The sequence below is a fragment of the Oryzias melastigma genome, linkage group LG21, assembly GCF_002922805.2.
Source record: "Oryzias melastigma strain HK-1 linkage group LG21, ASM292280v2, whole genome shotgun sequence".
Lineage (NCBI taxonomy): Eukaryota > Metazoa > Chordata > Actinopteri > Beloniformes > Adrianichthyidae > Oryzias > Oryzias melastigma.
Genome location: NC_050532.1, coordinates 16,705,979 through 16,726,132, shown reverse-complemented (window position 1 = coordinate 16,726,132; position 20,154 = coordinate 16,705,979). Strand labels below are relative to the sequence as shown.

The window sequence follows — 20,154 nt, the reverse complement described above, 5'->3', positions numbered from 1 at the left end:
CTACAAAATACTACATCAGATAAGGGTGAAACTTTGTGGGGGACATAACAAGAAGGGATACTCTAAGTGAGAAGTGAAATGACTGGAAACTAGGAGTTTTCATTTTATAAGTATTTTTAAAATGTAGTTTTTATCGCTTAAGTACACAATTTCTACAGTGCAGTACTACAAAATACTTCTTCAGATCAGGCTGAAACTTTGTGGGTAAGAGTACAAGAAAGGATACTATAAGTGAGAAGTGAAATGGTTCTTTGGAAACCAGGAGGTACACTTGACTCTGTCTTTGAAATGAAGCCTTTCTTGCTGCTACCGTAATGATTGTATTAAAGTCGCATGCCGTATTTCAGAGAGGGCTCACTTGACAGCAGTTAAACGAGAGCGTGATGGCACCAGTGTTCGGCAGACACAAGACGTGAACGCCTGCAGTGGAAGTTCATCTCGCACTTTTAAAGTTAGGAAAAGATTGCGGTGCACGCATCGGAGCCGTAACGCTAGTGGTGTAAGCCCGGGAGTAAAATGTACAACCTGAGACTGACCGACCAGGAGCCCTGGGAGATGCTTGTGCCCAGGGCCTGTTTGAAAGAGGTGAGCCTTTTACTGAAAGTTGGATTATTTTTTTTCATAAAACTTTAGAATGTTGCCCTTTTATATGCAGATTGTTTAAGCTGATTTTTTTTTTCACTGACCACAACCCAAATGGAGCCACAAAGTCATATTAGAAAATGAGGACACTAGTTTGTATCTATGTTTTTGTTAATATTATGATAAATATAAATGAACTTTTGTTGTTTTTAGTATAATTAAAGCATAAAAGGAAAATAGATTTTTGTCAAAATCTGCAAATACTTTTGACAAAAGTTCTGATGACTTCCTTCAAAATAAAAGACAAATCAATGCAGTAAATGTGATTATATGAGGTAATGTCAGCAGTTAGTTTTTTATTTTATTTTACCATTTGTGGTGCATGTATGCCAGAAATTCCTAAACTGAATTAATAAGATTAAACTAGAGTTAATTAAGCGACAATTATCATATTGTTTTAACTATACGGTGCACTAAAAATCCTTGTTTTAAGAAAAAAATAAAATAAAAATTGAAAATCCCTCTTAAAGTGTGTACCTTAAGTATCCATTCTGGTTACTGACCTCAAATTGATTTTTGATTTTTTTAGGTAAATGAAAAACACAATCTGTTCAAATGTTTTAGTTCAACTTTAGTAAACTGCAAACCGTTTGATGGACTGTTGGAGCATTATGGGTAGTGTTGTCAGGATTCTGGTGGAGTGATTGGTACTGTTTGTGAATAAGGCAAATATGTTTTGAGTTTGTTCAATTTACTATATTTTTTTAACTTTATGATTAACTCACAATTTAATTTACAGTTGCTTTATAGAATAAGAAACTTGTATTTTTCTTAAATTAGAGAGCCACAATGAAGGTGTTAAAGAGTCACATGTGGCTGATCTAGAGTGTTAGAACTTTAAAGCCATAAAGAGAGCAACTTTTTATGCTTTTAAGTACTTTAACAGTTTGCATCACAGTCACATGTGCGATATCCCTGAGTCATCAAGTGTCAAAATTTAATTTACCCTTTAATCAAAATTGCTAGTGAGACATTTCTTGAACAACATCAAATGGATGCATCTCAGCTATTAGTAATAAATGTTACTTTAGTGATGTACTGGTGGACAAGGAAATCAAATATATTGTTTTGCTTAAAGTCTAAATGTCTATTTCAAAAGTTGAGGCCATGTCAGATTTTCTAGTCGGATGCATATCTGCCTGCATCACAGTTCGATCAGACTCTCCTCAGCAGCTCGGCTCTGACGTCACTGCAGAGTTTAAAGCAAGCCAGCTCCCACTGCAGATGCTCCTCTTCCCTGCACCTCAGCGTGTCCGACATGGCCAGCGCGATCTCCCTCCATATTCCGGGAGAAGCTGCGGTGCTGCAGGCTCGAGTTCTAACTTTGCATTCGTATATTAAAAACCTGCCCATCTCCACTTTTGTCCAGCGCTATGGCTTGTCACAATGGATCAAGACAAACATCAAAAGGAAGGAATGTGTCCTTTTTCAGAAGGGTTCCAGGTAGGTTATGAACTGACCTTGTACTTTTTATGGAATGGAATGACTCATCTCTTAGTGCAGAAACAACTAAACGTTTTTATCATACATGTGGGGGTAAATTAAAATTGGGATAATCTCATAAACTTGTTTCTTAATTTAAAATCTTAAAAGCAGTTTTGGGCTTCCTTAAAACTCCAAAGACAAGACTTTTAAAAAGACACAAGAAATCAGAAAATATTAGCATAAAGTCGTTTTTTGACTACCAGTACATAAGTATTAAATTGGTGATGTTGAATTAGGTGCATGCTTAATTTTACAACTTATTTTTCTTATTCCTGATTGACTCTGAGTTTCTTCACGAGTAGCCATTTGTTAGATGCTTCTTTGTGCACAAGAACTTTGCGTTGCAAACAGTAAATACTCAATTTTACAAAAAATTACAATTCAGGAAAATCTTAAAAATATGTCACACTTTGAGTTCTTGCAAATTGTAATGAATCAGGAGTAGAAAAAAATGTAGTTTGACAATGCTTTTAAGTGTGACATGTCACGGCAAGCTCCAGTATTGCTCGCCATTGTTGTTGCACCAGTAATGTTAGATTGTGAGCTAGTGGGAGAGTACGTAAACAGATTGGAAATGTGGGTAGGCTTACTCTGCGCCAGTAGTCCAGCCCAAACTAACAACATATGTTTTCAAATTTTGGCTAAAAACAGCATAATCGTAATTAAAACACCTCTGGGAACGCTTTTACAACAGATCCAAAGATGATCGGAGTGGGTCTTTGAACAATTTAAACAAATTTCTCTCTCGTTTTACATCAGCGAGGACACATGCAAGTGTGGTTACTCCAAGGCTGTTCATAATGATGAAGCCATCAAGCCTGAAGACTTTGTGGGGGAAACATGGGACAAACACAGACACGTCATGGAGGTTCCCACCAATGCCTTTGGAGAAATACAGTTTGACGGTTTACAACAAACAACTGCCAAGGTGTAGCAACCGTTTCACAGTTTAAAACCTGTGCTTGTGTTTCCTTCTTCCTGACTCTGCTTGTGTTTATTGTGTACATGTCAGTATGCCAGAGTGTCCTCGGACACCAACCCCGAGATGCTGTACCGCCTGCTGACAGAACAGTGGGAACTTCAGCCTCCCAACCTGCTCATCTCAGTGACAGGAGGAGCCAAGAACTTTAACCTGAAGCCTCACCTTAGGAACATGTTTCACAGAGGACTCATCAAAGTGGCCCAAACTACAGGTCATATCAATATAGGATGCTCCTAATGTGTCAAGAAATTCTATGAATGCATGTGATGAGCAGATGTGGGAAGGAAAATGTCAAATAATCTATGAGGGCAGATTTAAAGGCTTCAAATGTTGGGATTTTGCAGGTGCCTGGATTGTCAGTGGTGGCACCAATGCGGGTGTCATGAAGCATGTGGGACAGGCGGTGAGGGATTATGCACTGAGCAACTCCATGCAGGGCCAAATTGTTGCTATTGGAGTGGCAACTTGGGGTGTGATCCATAATAGGGAAGCTTTGATCAAACAAGAGGTACGATAGTCGTGTTTTTTTTTTTACACTTTTAATAGTTGCAATGCAACAATCTATGTCATTTTGACTTTTTTTTTTATATATATAGGGTTGTTTTCCTGCCCTTTATATGACGGACACCAAAAGTCAGGGCAGGTTGTCTTGTCTAGACAAAAACCATACACACTTCCTTCTGGTGGACGATGGGACTCATGGACAATATGGTGTGGAGATTGAGCTGCGTTCTTGTCTGGAGAAATGCATTTCTGGGAAGCAACTCGGAAAGAAAGGTTAATAGTAGCTGATTCATTTCCTGCTTAATAGCAAATTTACTGGCACCATCTCAGGAGTGGTTTTCCTTTGTTTTCTACATGGATTTTATTGATTTTTTTCCCCCCTCCTTTTTGACATCCAGGCAGCAGCGTTACCATCCCATTTGTGTGTGTGGTTTTGGAAGGTGGACCAGGCACCCTGAATGTGAGTGAGCGGTTCAGCTCCCGCCTTCAACCTTTTGCGTTTTACTCTTATCTGACTGCGTCTCCTTTCAGACGATCTTCAACGCTATGAGGAACGGCACGCCGTGCGTGATCTTGGAGGGCTCCGGAAGGATAGCAGATGTGATCGCTCAAGTGTCTGGACTGCCTCTTCAGCAGATCACAATCGCTCTCATCCGCCAGCTAATGGAGAGGTTTTTTGGTCAGGAGTATAAAACGTTCACCAACTTCAATATCATTGAATGGACCAAAAAGGTTAGCAGATTGCACAATCTTTAGTTGTATATTAACTGGGTTAAAAGAGACTTTTTGTGTTAGAATTATACAAAAATTTAAGTTTTCCAAAATGTTTAAGATCCTAAAGGAAAGAAAAATAGCCCAACTCTGCTCTCTGGTCCAGATACAGGACATTGTCAGGGAGTCCCACCTGCTGACAATATTCAGGGTGAGAGAAGACAGTCATGGAGATGTGGATGTTGCCATTCTTAAAGCATTATTGAAAGGTAACCATTAAAAAAACCAGCACTGTGAAGGCGGAGAATAATTGTTAAGAGTAGGGAAAAATCGATTCGGCGATACATCGCGATCTTTCATTTGACGATACTTGTATCGATTTTGACAAGACGATATTTCATTAACTATTGAAGAGTTTCCGTCAGCGTTACTCTTTTGTTTTCCACCTAAACCACATCACAGCACACCTATTCACTGTGACACAGTCTAGGGATGTATCACGATATGTATCAGACATGCAGGGCCGGCCCTGGGCTGCATGGCGCCCTAGGCGAAATATGATTTCTGCCCCCCCCATTACTGCACGCAAAATAGAAACACTGTAGCTGCCTGGAATATGTAAAAATAAGTATTTAATTTTAATTCTCAATAAATAAATAATATTCAGAAGAAAGAAGAAGAAAAGACAAACTTCGGCTTGGAGTCCGTTTTTTCCACCTCGTTTTTTATCTTAAAGCTGTCCCTGATGGCTTGTTTTGCTGTTTTTAAAGAAGTTTTTAAGAAACACTAACAGATAACACAGAGCGCCCCTCCTCAAAAAGCTATTGTTTTACACGAAGTGAGTAGTATGTTAAACTGTTAAAAAAAATTTTTTTTTGCAATTTGACGCACCCTGCACCCTCCGCACTCTAGCCTATGCCCAGGGCCAGCCCTGCAGACATGTATCGGGATACGTATCGCCAGACTCTTCCCAAAACACACCCCTGGTGAAGATGAGACAACTTTGTCCAAGACTGGCTCGGTCAAAGTCAAGGATCTCAAATGCTCCGATCATTAACCTAATCTATTTAGCAAGATTCAGAGTGTCTTTTAAATGTATTACATGTCACTAAAGCCCATTTAGACTGAGTGAGTCTGGTACAGATAGTGTGTGGAAACGTCTCAGCTGGAGTGTGCTAAAGCAAAATGTGTGTCCTGCATGACTGTCAGGAGTTAATGATCCTCCCTTGTCCACACTTATCAACTTTGAGCTGAGCTAAGCATCAAATATGCGATCAATAACAGCTATGGAATAATAAATGAAGCTACTTGGATTCACTGTCTTCAAAAAACTTGTTGGTTTCGAATAGCATGTATCTCATAACAAATGTGAAGCACTTTCAGGTCTTTGAATTGAAATATTTGAGTATGTTTAATACTGTTTCACATATTTATGATTATTATCATCTGTAAATGTTCCACGCAGCTTCTCGGAGCAGTGAAATACTCACAATGGATTGCTGGAAAACTCAACTGGAGCTGGCTATTGCCTGGAACCGAGTGGACATAGCCAAGACGGAGATCTTCACTGAAGAGAATCTGTGGAGTGTGGGTTTGTCTACCAACTTCATACACATCTGGCACGGAACAAAGAGAGCAAACAATCTGGACCCTTTTTTTTTATAATTATAATATTCTAAATATAGTGATGAGACAGATAACAATAATAACATGTTAACACATTTGTATTTAAAAAGGTTTATTTAAAGGTTTTTAGAACAAACCAGCTCGTCTGATGAATGACTTAAGACTCGTTTCCACTGAGCGGTCTGGTACCATTCAGTAAGGAGCGGTACGGTACAGTCTAGCTAATTCTGACGAGCTTTTCTACTCAGTCTACTCGCTTCCACTGAGCGGTTTGTTTTCACGGTGCATACGTGGTTTAGCGCATCATTGCGACATTGGAGTGCAATGACTAGAAAAGCAACAACAACAGAGGTCATTAAGCAGCTAGTCTTCGTGTTGCTTTTGTTTGCAGGCGTTTTCAATATAGACTCGTGACCAAGTGCACAGGAAACTGCAGAAACAGATCGGGTACTGACACAAATGTTGGAAAAGTTAGCTTAAATGAGCGCTACATTAGCACTTTCTAATGTCCTCATCACTTTCTGTCAATCAACGGGTGGCTAGAACGGTTGATTCACAATGATTTCATCAGAAAGATGGCACAGGAACATGTTAAAAACACCAAAAACACAATTTTCAATGGAGTGGGTCAATAATAAAACACATTCTGATACATGTAGAGTGCGGAGCTGCTTTAGGCGTTGTTGTCAGGTTTGTCTTTTAACTCATAGGGCCTGCAACAGCACACATCGAGTGAAGTAGATCTCTATTCTGCCTACCAAAACACAAAGTACAATGTTATATAGATGTCATTAAAAGGTCTTTAGTGGCTATAAAAGTCTCTCCTCTCTGACCCATCTTTCGTCCTACAGTCTGCTGACCTCCACCAGGCCATGTTGTCTGCTCTAATTGGTAACAAGCCTCAGTTTGTGACCCTGCTGCTGGAAAACGGCGTGAGTCTCAGGAAGTTCCTACAGGACGAGGAAACTCTGTGCAAGCTCTACACAGAGATGCCCAGCTGCCTCTTTCTGCGCAAGCTAGCCAAGCGGGTCCACAACTCTCGCCACAGCAGGGCTGACCCACCAGAGTCCATCACTTTAGCTCACGTCTCTGAAGAGGTGCGCCACCTGCTGGGCAATTCCACACAACACATCTATCCTCCATCCAGGGAGCAACGCTACTGCATGTCCATGGAAGACTTGTCCCTGTCAGTGAGTAGTAGCTGCATGTTTTGATCTGCAGTTTTTTAAATATTTCATTTCAAAATAAGTTTTATAGTAGTTTTAAAAAAAATAGTCCACAACGTTTCAAAAATATAGGCTGGCGAATCACAGACCACCTGCCTTCACTTAGTCTACAGACTTTCATTTGTCTCTAAAGGGATCCAAAGTTGACTGCAAAATTAGTTGAGACTTTTACACTTTATTTTTTAAAAAAGTAATTCATTTCTGTTCAGCTTTCCAAAAACAATGCAGCTCACCCTCCAACAGAAGTTGAACAGAGGGATGCCTGCTGTGACATTTTCCTCTGGGCTGTGGTGCAGAACAACAGGGATCTGGCTGAAATCGCCTGGGAGCAGGTATTGAACACACAAACAAACCAGAATCAGACCTTTCTCCTACTCATACGTAACCTCAGATTCCTCCACACAGTGTCAGGACTCCGTGTGTGCCGCTCTGGCTGCAACTCGCATCCTGAAGAAACTGGCAGGAGGAGAAAGTGATGCAGAAGAAGCAGAGGAAATGCTCAACCTGGCCAATCATTATGAAAAACATGCAGTTGGTATGAGGTGGACGCATGGAGTGATTTGGCTAACAGAGCAGGAATTCAACCAGCAATGACCTGTGTTCCAGGTGTTTTCAGTGAGTGCCACAACACTGATGAGGAGCGTGCTGAGAAGCTGCTGGTGCGCGTCTCAAACTGTTGGGGAGGAATGACGAGCCTGCGGCTGGCCCTGCAAGCTGAAGATAAAAATTTTGTTGCTCTTTCAGGTGTTCAGGTGGGAGAAACTTTGGAATTTTGTTTTCCTTTTGGAACAACATACAGTGGGGCAAGAAAGTATTTAGTCAGCCACCAACGATGCAAGTTCTTGCACAAGTGGTGGCTGACTAAACACTTTTTTGCCACACTGTGGATGGTATAGTCTAATACTTGATTAACAATTGTATTTATAAAATTAATACATAAGAAACATTTTTTTTTAGCTTCAAAGACTGTTGTTATTATTTCATCTAACTAAATCGCCCCTCATTTAAGAGTCTTTGGTTCTAAATCCTGATCCGATCCCCTCCTTTTAGGCCTTCATGACCCAAGTCTGGTGTGGTAAACTTTCAGTGGACAACCACATCTTTCGAGTGCTCATTTGCATGTTCTTCTTCCCTCTCATCTACACCGGCTTTCTGGCTTTTCGGTAAGTCCTTTGTGACAGCAGTCTCTCTCATTCAAGCAAACATAAGCAGAAGTACTGCGATTCTTTCCAGACACGACGAGCTCTTCCAAAGAGAAGCTAAGAAACAAGAGGCTATGGAGAAGGTGGAGAAGGTGACAGGAAACACACACAGTGCACGTTCTCGGTGCAGGTGAGTGGACGCCTCCACCTGGATGGCGCCTGGGACTTCTTCACGTGACATTGTTTTGTGATTCACCACAGCGTGCAGCACGATAAACCTTTGAGCTGCTGGGCCCGACTGGAGAGCTTGTACAGCTCTCCGCAGGTCAAGTTTTACTGGAACATCGTCTCCTACTTTTTCTTCCTCGTCCTGTTTGCGGGGGTGCTGATGATGGACTTCCACACCACGCCTTCCATCCCAGAACTCCTTCTCTACGTCTGGATGTTCTCTCTGGTTTGTGAGGAGTTCAGACAGGTCAGACTTGAAATTTAAGTTGACTAAAAACAAAATCTAAGATTTCTTGAATACAATGTTTTTTCTCTCTCAGTTGTTCTGCAATTCTGACGGTTTTGGGCTTCGAATGAAAGCCAAACTGTACATCACTGACCTGTGGAATTTTTTGGATGTTCTATCCATTATCCTGTTCCTGATTGGCCTTGCATTCAGGTATGTCTCTGTAAATCTGCAGGCATCACGCTCATTTTAAAGAAATAATCTAATTTTCTTTCATTTCAGGTTGACGTCTGAGCTTTTCTACGCAGGTAAAATCGTGCTGTGCTTCGACTTTGTGGTCTTCTGCCTGCGTCTCATGGCCATCTTTACCATCAGCCAAACCCTGGGACCGAAAATCATTATAGTCAGAAAGATGGTGAGCAAGTCAACACTTTGAGCAAAATCAGGCAAGGGAAAGGTTTTAAAAACCTCGCACTCTGTCTGCTTCCTCCAGATGAAGGATTTGTTCTTCTTCATGTTCCTTCTGAGCATCTGGGTTGTGGCGTACGGCGTGGCCAAACAGGGCATTTTCATCCACAACGACACTCGTCTGGACTGGATTTTCCGAGGAGCAATTTATGAGCCGTACCTCATCATATTTGGGAATTTTCCTAAAAACATTGATGGAAAGTTGAGTTTGATGGTACCGTCACTGTCTTTTAAGATGAAAACTGATTAGTTTCCTGTTTTAATTTGACTGTTTTGTCTTCCACAGAGGTGAAGTTTGACTTAGACTCATGCAGCCTGAACGGCACAGATCCTCTGTTGCCTAAGTGTCCCATTCTGAATGAAAGCCAAATTCCAGCCTTCCCTGAGTGGCTCACTATCATCATGCTCTGCGTTTACTTACTCTTCGCCAACATATTGTTGCTTAATCTACTCATAGCGATCTTCAAGTGAGTTCTCCTCAGCAGTCTTTATTTTGTCAGTCTTTTTGTCTCCTAATTCTTTCCTCCTGCACAGCTTCACCTTCCAGGAAGTCCAGGACAACACAGACAGGATCTGGAAATTTCAACGATACGAGTTAATTAAGGAGTATTACAGCCGTCCAGCTGCCCCGCCTCCTTTCATCATCTTCAGCCACCTCTCCCTCCTCATCAGGAGCATTTGGATGTGGAAACCTCACTATAAATGCAGAGACCTCAGTGAGTCCTGCTTGTGTTTGAATATTTGCTTCTTGCTGATGTTCATGACCGTGGCCTGCAGGCTGCACTACTTCAGTACATGTACATTTGTGGATATTACCCAGTAAAACAAGACAGAGCAGCTTTTAAAAGTCTGCGTCTTTTTTTAGAAACGAAATTGAATCAGGCGGAGAACATGGAGCTGTTGTCCTGGGAGGCTTTAATGAAGGACAGATACCTGCTGTCTGAGAAACAAGAGAAGAGTCGGAGTACGGAGACACGCATCATGGATACGGCTCAAAAGTAAAACTAAATCAAATAATATTAGTATTACTGAAGTATTTTAGATGATATTTCTAAAGTAACTACAGCTTGAAAGATTTTGTTCCACTCAGAGAATGACTTTAACAGTTAAAATCCTTTGTATAACACCCGAGTGTAAAATTCATGTGAACCTTTGAGGAGAAATTTTTTCTTTTACTTCAGTTTTAGTTAAAATATTTACATGAGAAAATATGTGAACTTTTTGGAATTACTTGGTTTTAGATTTAGATTGACATAAAAAGGACATAATTTTAAACAGATATTGAGGTACTCCCAAAGGGTTCACATACTTTCTCTTGCAACTATATGTATATTTGAATGTTAACAGCTGGAAAATTGAAGCAAGAAATGTCAGTTTAATGCCTTTTGTGGTTTGGAACCAAGATTTTCTTGTAAGCTCTAGGAGCTGCTTAAAAATGAAACTCGGAACAGAGACTGAACTTGTTCTTGTTTTCTAAGGGTAACTTCCATCTCTGAGAGGCTGGAGAGGGAAGAAGAAACTGTGTCTGCGGTCATGCTGAAGAGACTGACCACACTAGAAGAGCAGGTAGATCCCTTTTTTTTTATTCTTTCTTGTTTCTTTTAAATTTCCCCCTAAAATTGTTCAAAAGAGAAGCTCGCTTTTCAGAACAGCAGCTAACTTTGTATAATCAGCTGGACGTATATATTGATTTGCTTTGTCTCATCAGGTTAACCAATCAACCAAAATGCTGCAGCGGATCATGGACAGCCTCATTTCTAAGGGTTTTGCTGCAAAAGAAGAAGAACCAGATGGTTAATGATCTGATTAATGCATTTATGTTTACAGACTGAATAATAATGAATTAAATTTATAATATACTTCACGTTTTGAGGAAGTTTCCACTCATTCTCTTTTAACGCAGCCTCAAATGTAACAGATGAATCCTCCGTCTGTTCGAGGAACGACTCGGCGAGCAGAAACAGCTTCCACGTAAACTGTCGGCAGTATTATTACCCCGAAAGTAAAGTTACACGCTTTCCTGTTCCTGAGGAGAAAGTACCATGGGAGGTATTTGCATTGAAGCTGTGATAATTGCTGCTTAAAGATCATTTGGATTTGTTGAATTCTTTTTTACGTGCTTTTGTCGTTAGGTGAGCTTCAGGTCATACCAGCCCATCTGTTATGCTTCTGAGGATGGAAGTGACTGCACGGATGGGTGTGTTTGGACACCGGAACACACGATCCATAGGAAAATTAAAATTAATAACAAAACAATTGTCCAAACTCAATCTGGATTAAAAACATGTAGATGAAAGACATTTTAAACAAAAAAATGATATATATAATAAGTCAACATTTCTCACTTGAAAGCTGAAAGGACCATGCTTTTAATTTGAAAATTTCCTCTTGTTAGTATAAAAGATTTTTCAATGAAAACCTGAAAAAAAACTTTAGAGTTGGTATATTTCTTCAAAAAAGTACATTCAACGAGAGATTACAATCAAATAATTTAGACAGCATATTAAATCATTTAAAAATGTGATCTTTTTGTCCATTTTTAACATTTTCTCTCCCTTTTGCATGATTTTTCTATACTGTATGTTCCTGCGGGTCAAGGCAAGACGCTCCTGATAAATACAGGTACGTCAAAAGATTTAAAATGTAGAAGCATCCTTTGATATTCCCTGATATGGATCATGTTATCATCAGAAACCCAGGAGGGAGGACAGGCATCAGAGGACGTGGCGCTCTCGGCCACTTCGGTCCAAACCTGCACTTAGACCTGGTGCTGACGCGGTGGGTGGTCTTCTGGGCTCACAGCAGGATTTTGGAAGCAGTTTTTTGGAGATTCTAATAAAATATGTTGCAGATGTAAAGACAGTGAGAGGTCGACCTTAGAGTTCCTGGTGATCTGTGACAGCAGTCAAATAATCTTTACTCTGCCCTCTGTGAGTGTTTGGTTTTCCTCATTTGACATGAATTCTGACTTTTTAAAGAAATAGTTTAATCTCATTTTGTGTTCAGGGACCTGTGGAGCGGGACGATCACCTGCCAGAGACTTTGAAGCAAACTCTGGGAAGCACGTTATATGACGCAATAAATGCAAAAGTTTCAGTCGGGACAAAGGTCGGTTTTAAAATGACTATTTTCTTTTTATAATTAAACAGAGCTGACAAGACAATTATTGATCAAATTTATAAAATGTTAAGGCATCTATAATTTTTATTTTTTGGTTTATATTTATTGTTGTCATGCCTTTTCTTTTGTGCAAGACAGTGAGGCAATTTTTGCCAAACTGGGGCATAAATGCTTATTTTTTAAACTAAATCTCCAAACTATCCCAGCAGACTCCTACTGTAGAGGAGTAAAAGGCTCTACTATGAGTTTCTATTGGATGATTGAAGTTTGAACACATGCAGGAAGCAGGAAGGCCATGTTCACTATCAGTTGTAGCGACTTTTATTCACATTTGACTAATTGCCTCTACAATACGATAGATAAATTCAATACATTGATCACTTTTATGACCTTCCTTTAAAAACTGTTACAAAAACTTTTTGCAAACCTGTAAAAGACAGTAGACAGTCAAATTGATTTCAATCTCAGGTGAAAATATTTGTGGATTCTTGGAGCACATCAGGAAAAAGAACCTTAAACAGAACGCATAAATAACAAAACTTAAAAGTCTCACAGCAGCGTTTCTAACAGGACAAAAAATAAATAAACTGCATCCACTGCTGCCTGGTATAGACAGAAATGATAAACTCATTGGTATGTTTGCCAATCGGTTGTTTGAAATGACGTAAAAATGACGCCAACCTGCTAGTAGTAAAGTTTTCATTTCAAAATTAACTTAAGTTAAAGTCCCAATAAAAAAAAAAAAAAATGTTTTCTGCATTTGACTCATCCCCTGGGGGAGGGGTGAACAGCAGACACAGCCGTGGTTGGGAACCATTTTTTTTGGTTTAACTCGCCAACCCAAACTTTTAAAGCTGAGTGTCAAACAGGGAGGTTTTGGTGTGACTCAACCATGGATTTGAACTCACGACCTTACAGTCTCGGGTCGGACACTCTACCACAAGGCCACTGAAATGGATTCTAATAGGTTTTTACCAGTGTTGAAATTTTTGCCTTAAAACAAACAAATTGAAATTGTAGGGTATAAATATTTGATAAGTCCTAAACCGGATGTTAATTAATTTTGAGAAAAAGTTCTCAAAAAGCAGCAACTTTCGATCTTTTTTTTAACCCAAAAAGTCTGGCTTTTTAGTAAAAATTATGAAATAACAAAAACAAAAAAAAAAAAGAGGGGATGCTTTTTTTGATGTGGTTTTGAATCTGACCTGCTCCGTTTGTCTTTCAGTTGTCCAAATGTTACGTGGACGACAGCAGGAACACTGACAATGCCTGGGTGGAAACCACCGTTTTGAACATTCATCTGGACAGAACAAGCCAGCTGATGGTGGACATCAACACTCAGGTGATCACAGTAACATTTCACTGTGAATGAAGTCCTGGAATATGACAAAGTATTGACACGTTTTCCTCCCTGTAGGTGTCGAGTCGCTCCTCCTCTCTGCAGTGGGAGGAGTCGAGCAGCAAAAACAAACTTTCTCCGGATCAAACTGAGTCCGTCCGAATGGTTGAAGAGTTGCACGACAGGAAGCTGTGACCTTCACTCCATGTGTGGCCTTTCTGTATTGATTCTGCACTAAAAACTACTAAAACTTTATTGTGCACGAGTGTTTGACGTGCAAAAATCACATTAGTTGCATAGGAATTTGCCTTATACTGTATTACAGTGATATTTACAGGGATGTAGTGAACACTGATTCCTTATAGAGGAATAATTTGTCATTAAAAAGACCAACAAGCTCGTGACTTGAAGGAATTTCCTCATTATTGGGTTTAGATTTTTGCTGCAGCATTACCCAAAATGCACTTCTCAAAAAGTCATGCCCGTTTACTTCAACTGCAGATAAACATATTTACTTGCACTTTTTTTACCTTGTTTAGATGAGTAAAACTTTTGTTCAACTACTTTCTTGTTTGTCTTTATTTTGTTGCGTTTTCGTTTTTGTGCATAAATAAGACAAATTTTCAGTTCGATATTTGGAAACAGTTTTTTTTTTTTTTTTAAATTGATTATTTGTGGTGCAGAAGAAAACTACTAATTGGACACCCATAATGCAGTAAAAGACGTGTTCAAAGGTAACAAAGAAATCACACTTTACCAAAAAATGTATATTAGAGGTAATTTTAACACATTAAAATGCATTCATTTATTTTTTATTCTATTTTAAGAGGTTTGATAAATTGTATCACATTTCTGACATAGTAATGTTTATTATTTCCTGATCTATGACATTTTTCTATATCCTTTTTGCATTTTATGACACCATCAACCTTTATTTTTTAATTAAAAACTATCAACCAATAACAAATCAGACAGAAACAAACTGCTCTTTTACAGCACAATATTTATTCAACAATATACAGATTAACTTCTCTCTACATCTCAATTATTTTCAGTTTTTATATTCATTTTGCTTTCAACTTTGTACATCGTATTTACAGGAATTAAAATAGGTCTCTCTCCTTTTATACAAGATCATTATTACATAGTTATAATCCAGCAGTTTCCCTTGGAACATTTATTATAACTTTATCATTGCTTTTCTGTCGACATTTCAAACGCCGCTCCAAATCAGAGAGCAGCCGACTGACGAGAGGGCTCAGCATGCACCCAGAGTCTGGCCTTCTCTCTGCACGGACCAGGACCAGAACCAGAACCTCTCAGGAATCGCACCGTTATGCATGCGTGTTCTCCTGCCCACCAGAGAATCAATGAGAGCCAAAACATTAACAAAAAAGGGAAAAATGTTGCATAGAATTAATCATTTCAAACAAAAATTGCGGTGCTGCCATTTTCAAAAATGTGGCTTTTTTTTTTTTTTTGAGTCCCCTTCCAGTTCCCGTAAGTTAGTCTTTTTTTGGTTTTCAAATGGATAACTTTAAATAAAAATAAATAAATAGCTGTACTCTTGGACAAAAATATTCTTGTGTTGCATGAGACACTCCATAGAAGCACTACGTTTAAGAGACTAAAACCCTGCACTAAGTGTATACACATTTACACATCTCTCTCTTTTTATATATATATATATATATATTCATATATATATTTCATAACTGCTTTTAAGAGGTGGATGGATTAAAGTGCATTATACTGTAGAAAACAAAGCCCACAGTTATCACATGCAGGACAGGAAATGAACCAGTCTGTGACTGACAGCAAATCTACTTTCCTCTACTTTCATTTGAAATAAAAAGCTTATTTGTCTGCAAACCTGAAGGATAATCTGACAATCGCAGACTGCTGTTCCTTTCTCATCCTGATCACATGCAAATCACACCACAGACTGAGGGTTAACTGTTACTCTAAGGATACGGACCCAACATGACTGCCGCTGCCCTCCGTCGGGGCTTAAAGACATGAACACGTCACCAGGTTGAAAAACAGCTAAAAAGGTGTCACAGCAAAAAACAGCAAATGGGAGCTCGGCTTTCTGAGGGGGGGAGGCACACGACACGGGGATGACGGCAGACGCGAGGTGGTGACGGCAAGAACTAGATATGCTTCCTTCCCATCTACTATCCAGCGGGGAGGTGAGGCCAAAGAGGCGTTTGGAAATGTTTAAGGCTGAAGCACAGGCGGGGGTCGCTCAAAGGTCAGCAGCTGCAGAGGGCTTCAAACACAGCAGCAATGCTTATTTTCTCTTTTTTAGAATATACATCTACAGGACACGTACTCACAATATACTGCTTTTACGTGTGAACAGCACAGCTAAGCAACAACTGCACAAAAAAAAAACTAAAAACTGGAAGGATCATTGGAACCTTTTAGCTTAATGAACAACAAAAAAGAGGCATTTTAATTAAGACACCCATCCTAATCTTTAAGAAGAAATAAAACCCTTAAAGAGAAAATGCATATTGGCACGTGTGGCTAAGACGAGGACAAGAGACAGGTTTGGCTCGCCGCTGTTTCATGCATCTGAAACAGTTTCGCAGGGCACTAAAACATGCAGACAAGCACATCCGTCAGCCCGCGCGTGTAAGCACTACGAGGCGAAACAGCTCCGCGAGCGGACGCAGGCTTTGCACAGCACAGAAGAACTTAACCGCCCCAAAAAAGAAAAAAAATTGCACTTATATTTATCACTACAATACCAAGAAACAAAAAAAGAACGCTTTGGTGCACTGAAATAAATACAGTGTTCTGAAATCAGATGAATTGAAACGGACATAATCAGAAGATTTTAGCGTCGTTGGAGCAGAAATCCACATTTTGATTTCAGATGCCTTATCTTAACAGAAGGCGTGTATCCACACGCTTCAACATCCAAACATTAGACAATCATCACAGAGCCTGATGATGTGCAGTTACAACTACGAGGCTCTAGAGGGCAGCAGAGGGCCAGCTTTGACATGTAGCTTTGCACACAGCTCCAGCACAGACAGACAGACAGGCAACAATTACTATCAGCAGGAAGCATTCAGAGAAACTAAATACAGTCGTTGCCTTTAGTGTCACACACTAACCTGCACTTTCCAGTGTAGTTTTGACATTTTTTAAGTTTATAATCAAAGAAAAAAACTTTCTAGAGTAGCTGCACGGTAACTTTTCTTTAAGATTTGTCCAGTTGAAAGCAAACTCTTGCCGTCTTACAGTTTGGTTAACATCAACCTCGATGTTTTTGATTTTTACAAATGACATGATTGTGTTGTTACAACAAAAATACAACAAAATTTGTGACCTGAATTGCCTTGAGAGACAGATTTTTTTTTTTTACAAATGAAGAAAAACTAAAGTCTTTGGATGGAATTTCTAAACATTGAACAAACTGAGTAACATCTAATAGGGGGAAAGAAAAACAGCAAGAACGATTGCACGTGACCTCGGGAATGACAGAAAGAAGCGAGGAAAAAAGAAACGCAACAATCCCCGCTTTTCTCCTGACGCGTTATTGCAGGTTTGCTTTGACTGATCCGGTCTGAAAGTGACCAGAGAACTTTCTCCCGTGTGGAATGCTCAGCGTTGTCAGATGGGAAGCTGCAGTGAGATGCTGGACTCCTCCACACTCGACTGCAGTCGCAGCAGTGCAAGTTCATTTCAGACTTTTGTTGTTGTGTTCTCGGGAAACGCACAATAACAACTGAAACTTACAGTTTAACGGATGTTTAAAAAGGTGGAGACAAACGGGTTTCTCCTCCACACACACACACAAAGACAGTGACTCATTTAGGGCTGAATGAGTCTTTTTTCTTTTACACCTGCGATATGATCTGCATGTTGAAACTGGGGGAGCGCGACTGCTTGGTCAGAGGAGCTCCAGGGGACAGCAGCTCCTGGGCCTCCTCTGGCCGGACGAGGTGCTCCTCCTGCAGGCTGATGGTGGAGTGGCGGTGCGAACCCCCGGCTGAAATCCCCCGCTCCCTGTCCGAGCCTCGCGCTCCCGCCGCCTCTTGCTCGTCCTCGCCTCCGTTCAGATTGAAAGTCATGCAGTCAAACGACTTGCTGGAAGAGGTGCTGCCAGTCCGAACCAGAGCGGGCCCCACGGGGAAACTCAGGTGCTTCTTGATGGGACTTAGGTGGATGGCCTCTAAGTTGATGCTGCTCGGGGGCGACTGCTGCCTCTGCGGGGGCCGGCTCTCGGCGGACTGGTGGTCTGTCAATAGCTCTGCCTTTCTGTCCGCCTCCCTCTCACGCTCCCTTACCTTCTCCTTGTCTCGAGAGAGGCGGGCGGTGATGGCTTTCTTGATGCTGCTGCTGCTGCTGCTCAGGCTGCTGGCCCTCGGACCTGCTCCGCCGCCGGCTTTGGTGCCGCTGGGCTGGCTGCTGTTGGAAGCGCCGGAGGAGAAGCCCTCGTCCGGGTCGTTGATGTTGAAGGAGTCCTCCCCGCCACTCATGCCATCAGTATCTGAAGATTTTGGAACAAAACAAAACAGAAAAATGTGAATAAAACAAAGAAAAGCTCAGCTGGAGTTGGAAGCTGGAGCTGAAACAACAATGAAACTCTGTCACTGCTGTGATTCTGTCATCTAATAACGACACTAATTTAAAATCTCAGTTTTCTAAACTAATCTATTTAGGAAGTTTCATTAGGAACCTGGCGTCTTAATGATTTAACGAGAGGGAATGAAAGGATAGATTTACTGATCTACTGAAGTTCATTGATTAAACTGATGGATCTCTTATCGATTCATCAACTCTGAAAACAAGGAACTAACTCAAGAATATAATTTTGTAATGGAAATCTTGGAATGGACCCAATAACCTTTAGATTGGAATGGGACGACTTGATGAACAACATCAGGCCACGTGTCCTCGACTAACGCTGCAGGAAATAAACTTTAAATGACGGGAGAAAATCTTCACTACTCTAGTTCTGTGAAATCTTACATTTAATTTAGTGTTTTATCTACTTTTTATGCAGATCTAGCTAAGAGAAAATTACCCATTCCAATAAAAATAGTGTTTTTGACATGGTCTTGTGATATCTTTCTGATGATGTTTAAAGAAAATTAAGCTCAAAGTTGCATTTCTAAGTACTTCCTTAATCAGGATTGAATTTGTGATGTAGAAAATTTGTTTGACGGGCCACAAACTTCCTTCCCCTGAGAGCTTTCAGCAATGGGAAAGGGGGCGGGCTTACTTGGTGCCAACACGCCCACAACTCAGACAAATTTTTAATGAACTGCTGCCGCTCTGGAGAAACTATGTACTAGAAAACAACAGATTTCTCAGATTTTTTTGTGTTTAAAACGACAGTTTTAAAATAGAAGTAATGGGACTTTAACACTTTCACGTCTGAAAATGTTGCAGAGATCAGATTCTATGAAGAGATCCTTAAATGTAGAGAGCAATGTTAACCTGAACAGCTGTTATTTAACCCAACTCTCCACAAGAACAAAATAAATTTGGTAAATTTGAGATGCTCCACATGAAAAGATTATTAAAAAGTTCAAGAGTGAACTTAAAGTGTTTTAAATGGATAAACATCCTTAAAATGAAAGCTGAAAAAGCAAAAGAGAGGATAAATCCCATTAATAAAAGCCATGTTTTTTTAAGGTACCGTATGCAGGTAAGGCCTGTGAAAGAAGAGACGGATCACCAGCTTTCCTTCTTTCTCCTTCATGCAGTTAGAACAAGCAGAAGTAACCAGAAAAGAAACAAGGACGGCGGGAGGAAAAAGGTCTGGACCGACATGCACATAACAAGGAGGAGACGCATGCTCTCCGTCGCCCGCTTCTCCTGCAGCACGACGGTCACATGACTCAAACCTGCTGACCGAACGGATTACAAGCATTGCAAGGCAATAAAAATAAACAGTAAATGATGTTTCAACCAGTGCGGCTGGTTTGGCCTTTTGACTGAAGTCTGCTGAGGTTACGACTAAACTGGAAGGAAAGAGACAGAAGCAACACTGAGTGGATTAATACAATCCACAGCAAAGGAGAGTTCTATTTAGAAAACAAAAAACGTTTTAGTTGCTACTGTTAAGTATTCTCTTTTAATGCAAGTAATTTGTTATTTCAAACACTAAAAATAATCACAGAGAAAAAAAAATCAAGCAAAAATAAAAAAATTATAGCTTATATATGGAAAAAAAATTATATTTCTTTGATGCAAATGTTAAAAAAATACATAAAAAAATGCTAATAATGAGAATTTTATAGAAAGCAAGGAAATGGACACAAAAAATGACACAAAATGAGCTTTCCTTAAAATATAAGACATTTGTCTAGATCATTAAAACATTGATGCTTTAGAATTTAGTGGCTCTTAATGGGCAAAGAAAGTAAAATAATTGTATTGGAGTTTCAGTATCAAAGTTTTAGTGTAAAATAGCTGAAAAATTAGTATTT

At 40.0% G+C, this 20,154-nt stretch overlaps 2 protein-coding genes across 5 annotated transcripts in view; one reads left to right on the top strand and one right to left on the bottom strand.

Annotated features, from left to right (window-relative positions):
* Nucleotides 1-14,262, top strand: part of trpm2 (transient receptor potential cation channel, subfamily M, member 2) — a 15,767-nt gene extending 1,505 nt beyond the window's left edge. Inside the window, exons 1-33 of one of the 2 annotated variants that reach the window (XM_024286177.2) lie at nucleotides 330-585; nucleotides 2,012-2,085; nucleotides 2,887-3,055; nucleotides 3,140-3,320; nucleotides 3,454-3,617; nucleotides 3,706-3,886; nucleotides 4,012-4,073; nucleotides 4,145-4,345; nucleotides 4,491-4,593; nucleotides 5,790-5,911; nucleotides 6,802-7,140; nucleotides 7,386-7,508; nucleotides 7,582-7,711; nucleotides 7,783-7,928; nucleotides 8,227-8,339; nucleotides 8,410-8,508; nucleotides 8,580-8,793; nucleotides 8,867-8,985; nucleotides 9,055-9,187; nucleotides 9,266-9,437; nucleotides 9,527-9,707; nucleotides 9,775-9,956; nucleotides 10,106-10,238; nucleotides 10,719-10,806; nucleotides 10,949-11,033; nucleotides 11,144-11,289; nucleotides 11,373-11,437; nucleotides 11,839-11,862; nucleotides 11,932-12,018; nucleotides 12,092-12,170; nucleotides 12,247-12,348; nucleotides 13,586-13,702; nucleotides 13,778-14,262. In XM_024286177.2, the coding sequence (XP_024141945.1) occupies nucleotides 517-585; nucleotides 2,012-2,085; nucleotides 2,887-3,055; nucleotides 3,140-3,320; nucleotides 3,454-3,617; nucleotides 3,706-3,886; nucleotides 4,012-4,073; nucleotides 4,145-4,345; nucleotides 4,491-4,593; nucleotides 5,790-5,911; nucleotides 6,802-7,140; nucleotides 7,386-7,508; nucleotides 7,582-7,711; nucleotides 7,783-7,928; nucleotides 8,227-8,339; nucleotides 8,410-8,508; nucleotides 8,580-8,793; nucleotides 8,867-8,985; nucleotides 9,055-9,187; nucleotides 9,266-9,437; nucleotides 9,527-9,707; nucleotides 9,775-9,956; nucleotides 10,106-10,238; nucleotides 10,719-10,806; nucleotides 10,949-11,033; nucleotides 11,144-11,289; nucleotides 11,373-11,437; nucleotides 11,839-11,862; nucleotides 11,932-12,018; nucleotides 12,092-12,170; nucleotides 12,247-12,348; nucleotides 13,586-13,702; nucleotides 13,778-13,894 (4,320 nt within the window). In that variant the 5' untranslated portion in view covers nucleotides 330-516 and the 3' untranslated portion in view covers nucleotides 13,895-14,262. Of the gene's footprint in view, nucleotides 1-329; nucleotides 586-2,011; nucleotides 2,086-2,886; nucleotides 3,056-3,139; nucleotides 3,321-3,453; nucleotides 3,618-3,705; nucleotides 3,887-4,011; nucleotides 4,074-4,144; nucleotides 4,346-4,490; nucleotides 4,594-5,789; nucleotides 5,912-6,801; nucleotides 7,141-7,385; nucleotides 7,509-7,581; nucleotides 7,712-7,782; nucleotides 7,929-8,226; nucleotides 8,340-8,409; nucleotides 8,509-8,579; nucleotides 8,794-8,866; nucleotides 8,986-9,054; nucleotides 9,188-9,265; nucleotides 9,438-9,526; nucleotides 9,708-9,774; nucleotides 9,957-10,105; nucleotides 10,239-10,718; nucleotides 10,807-10,948; nucleotides 11,034-11,143; nucleotides 11,290-11,372; nucleotides 11,438-11,838; nucleotides 11,863-11,931; nucleotides 12,019-12,091; nucleotides 12,171-12,246; nucleotides 12,349-13,585; nucleotides 13,703-13,777 lie in introns of those variants that run through there. The other variant, XM_024286178.2, reaches the window with a different exon arrangement.
* A 423-nt stretch (nucleotides 14,263-14,685) lies between these two features.
* The window catches only part of LOC112154922 (protein FAM126B), a 37,807-nt gene continuing 32,338 nt past the window's right edge, over nucleotides 14,686-20,154 (bottom strand). For all 3 annotated transcript variants that reach the window (XM_024286179.2, XM_024286180.2, XM_036209547.1), the window contains one exon: nucleotides 14,686-18,206. In XM_024286179.2, the coding sequence (XP_024141947.1) occupies nucleotides 17,554-18,206 (653 nt within the window). In that variant the 3' untranslated portion in view covers nucleotides 14,686-17,553. The remainder of the gene's footprint in view (nucleotides 18,207-20,154) is intronic.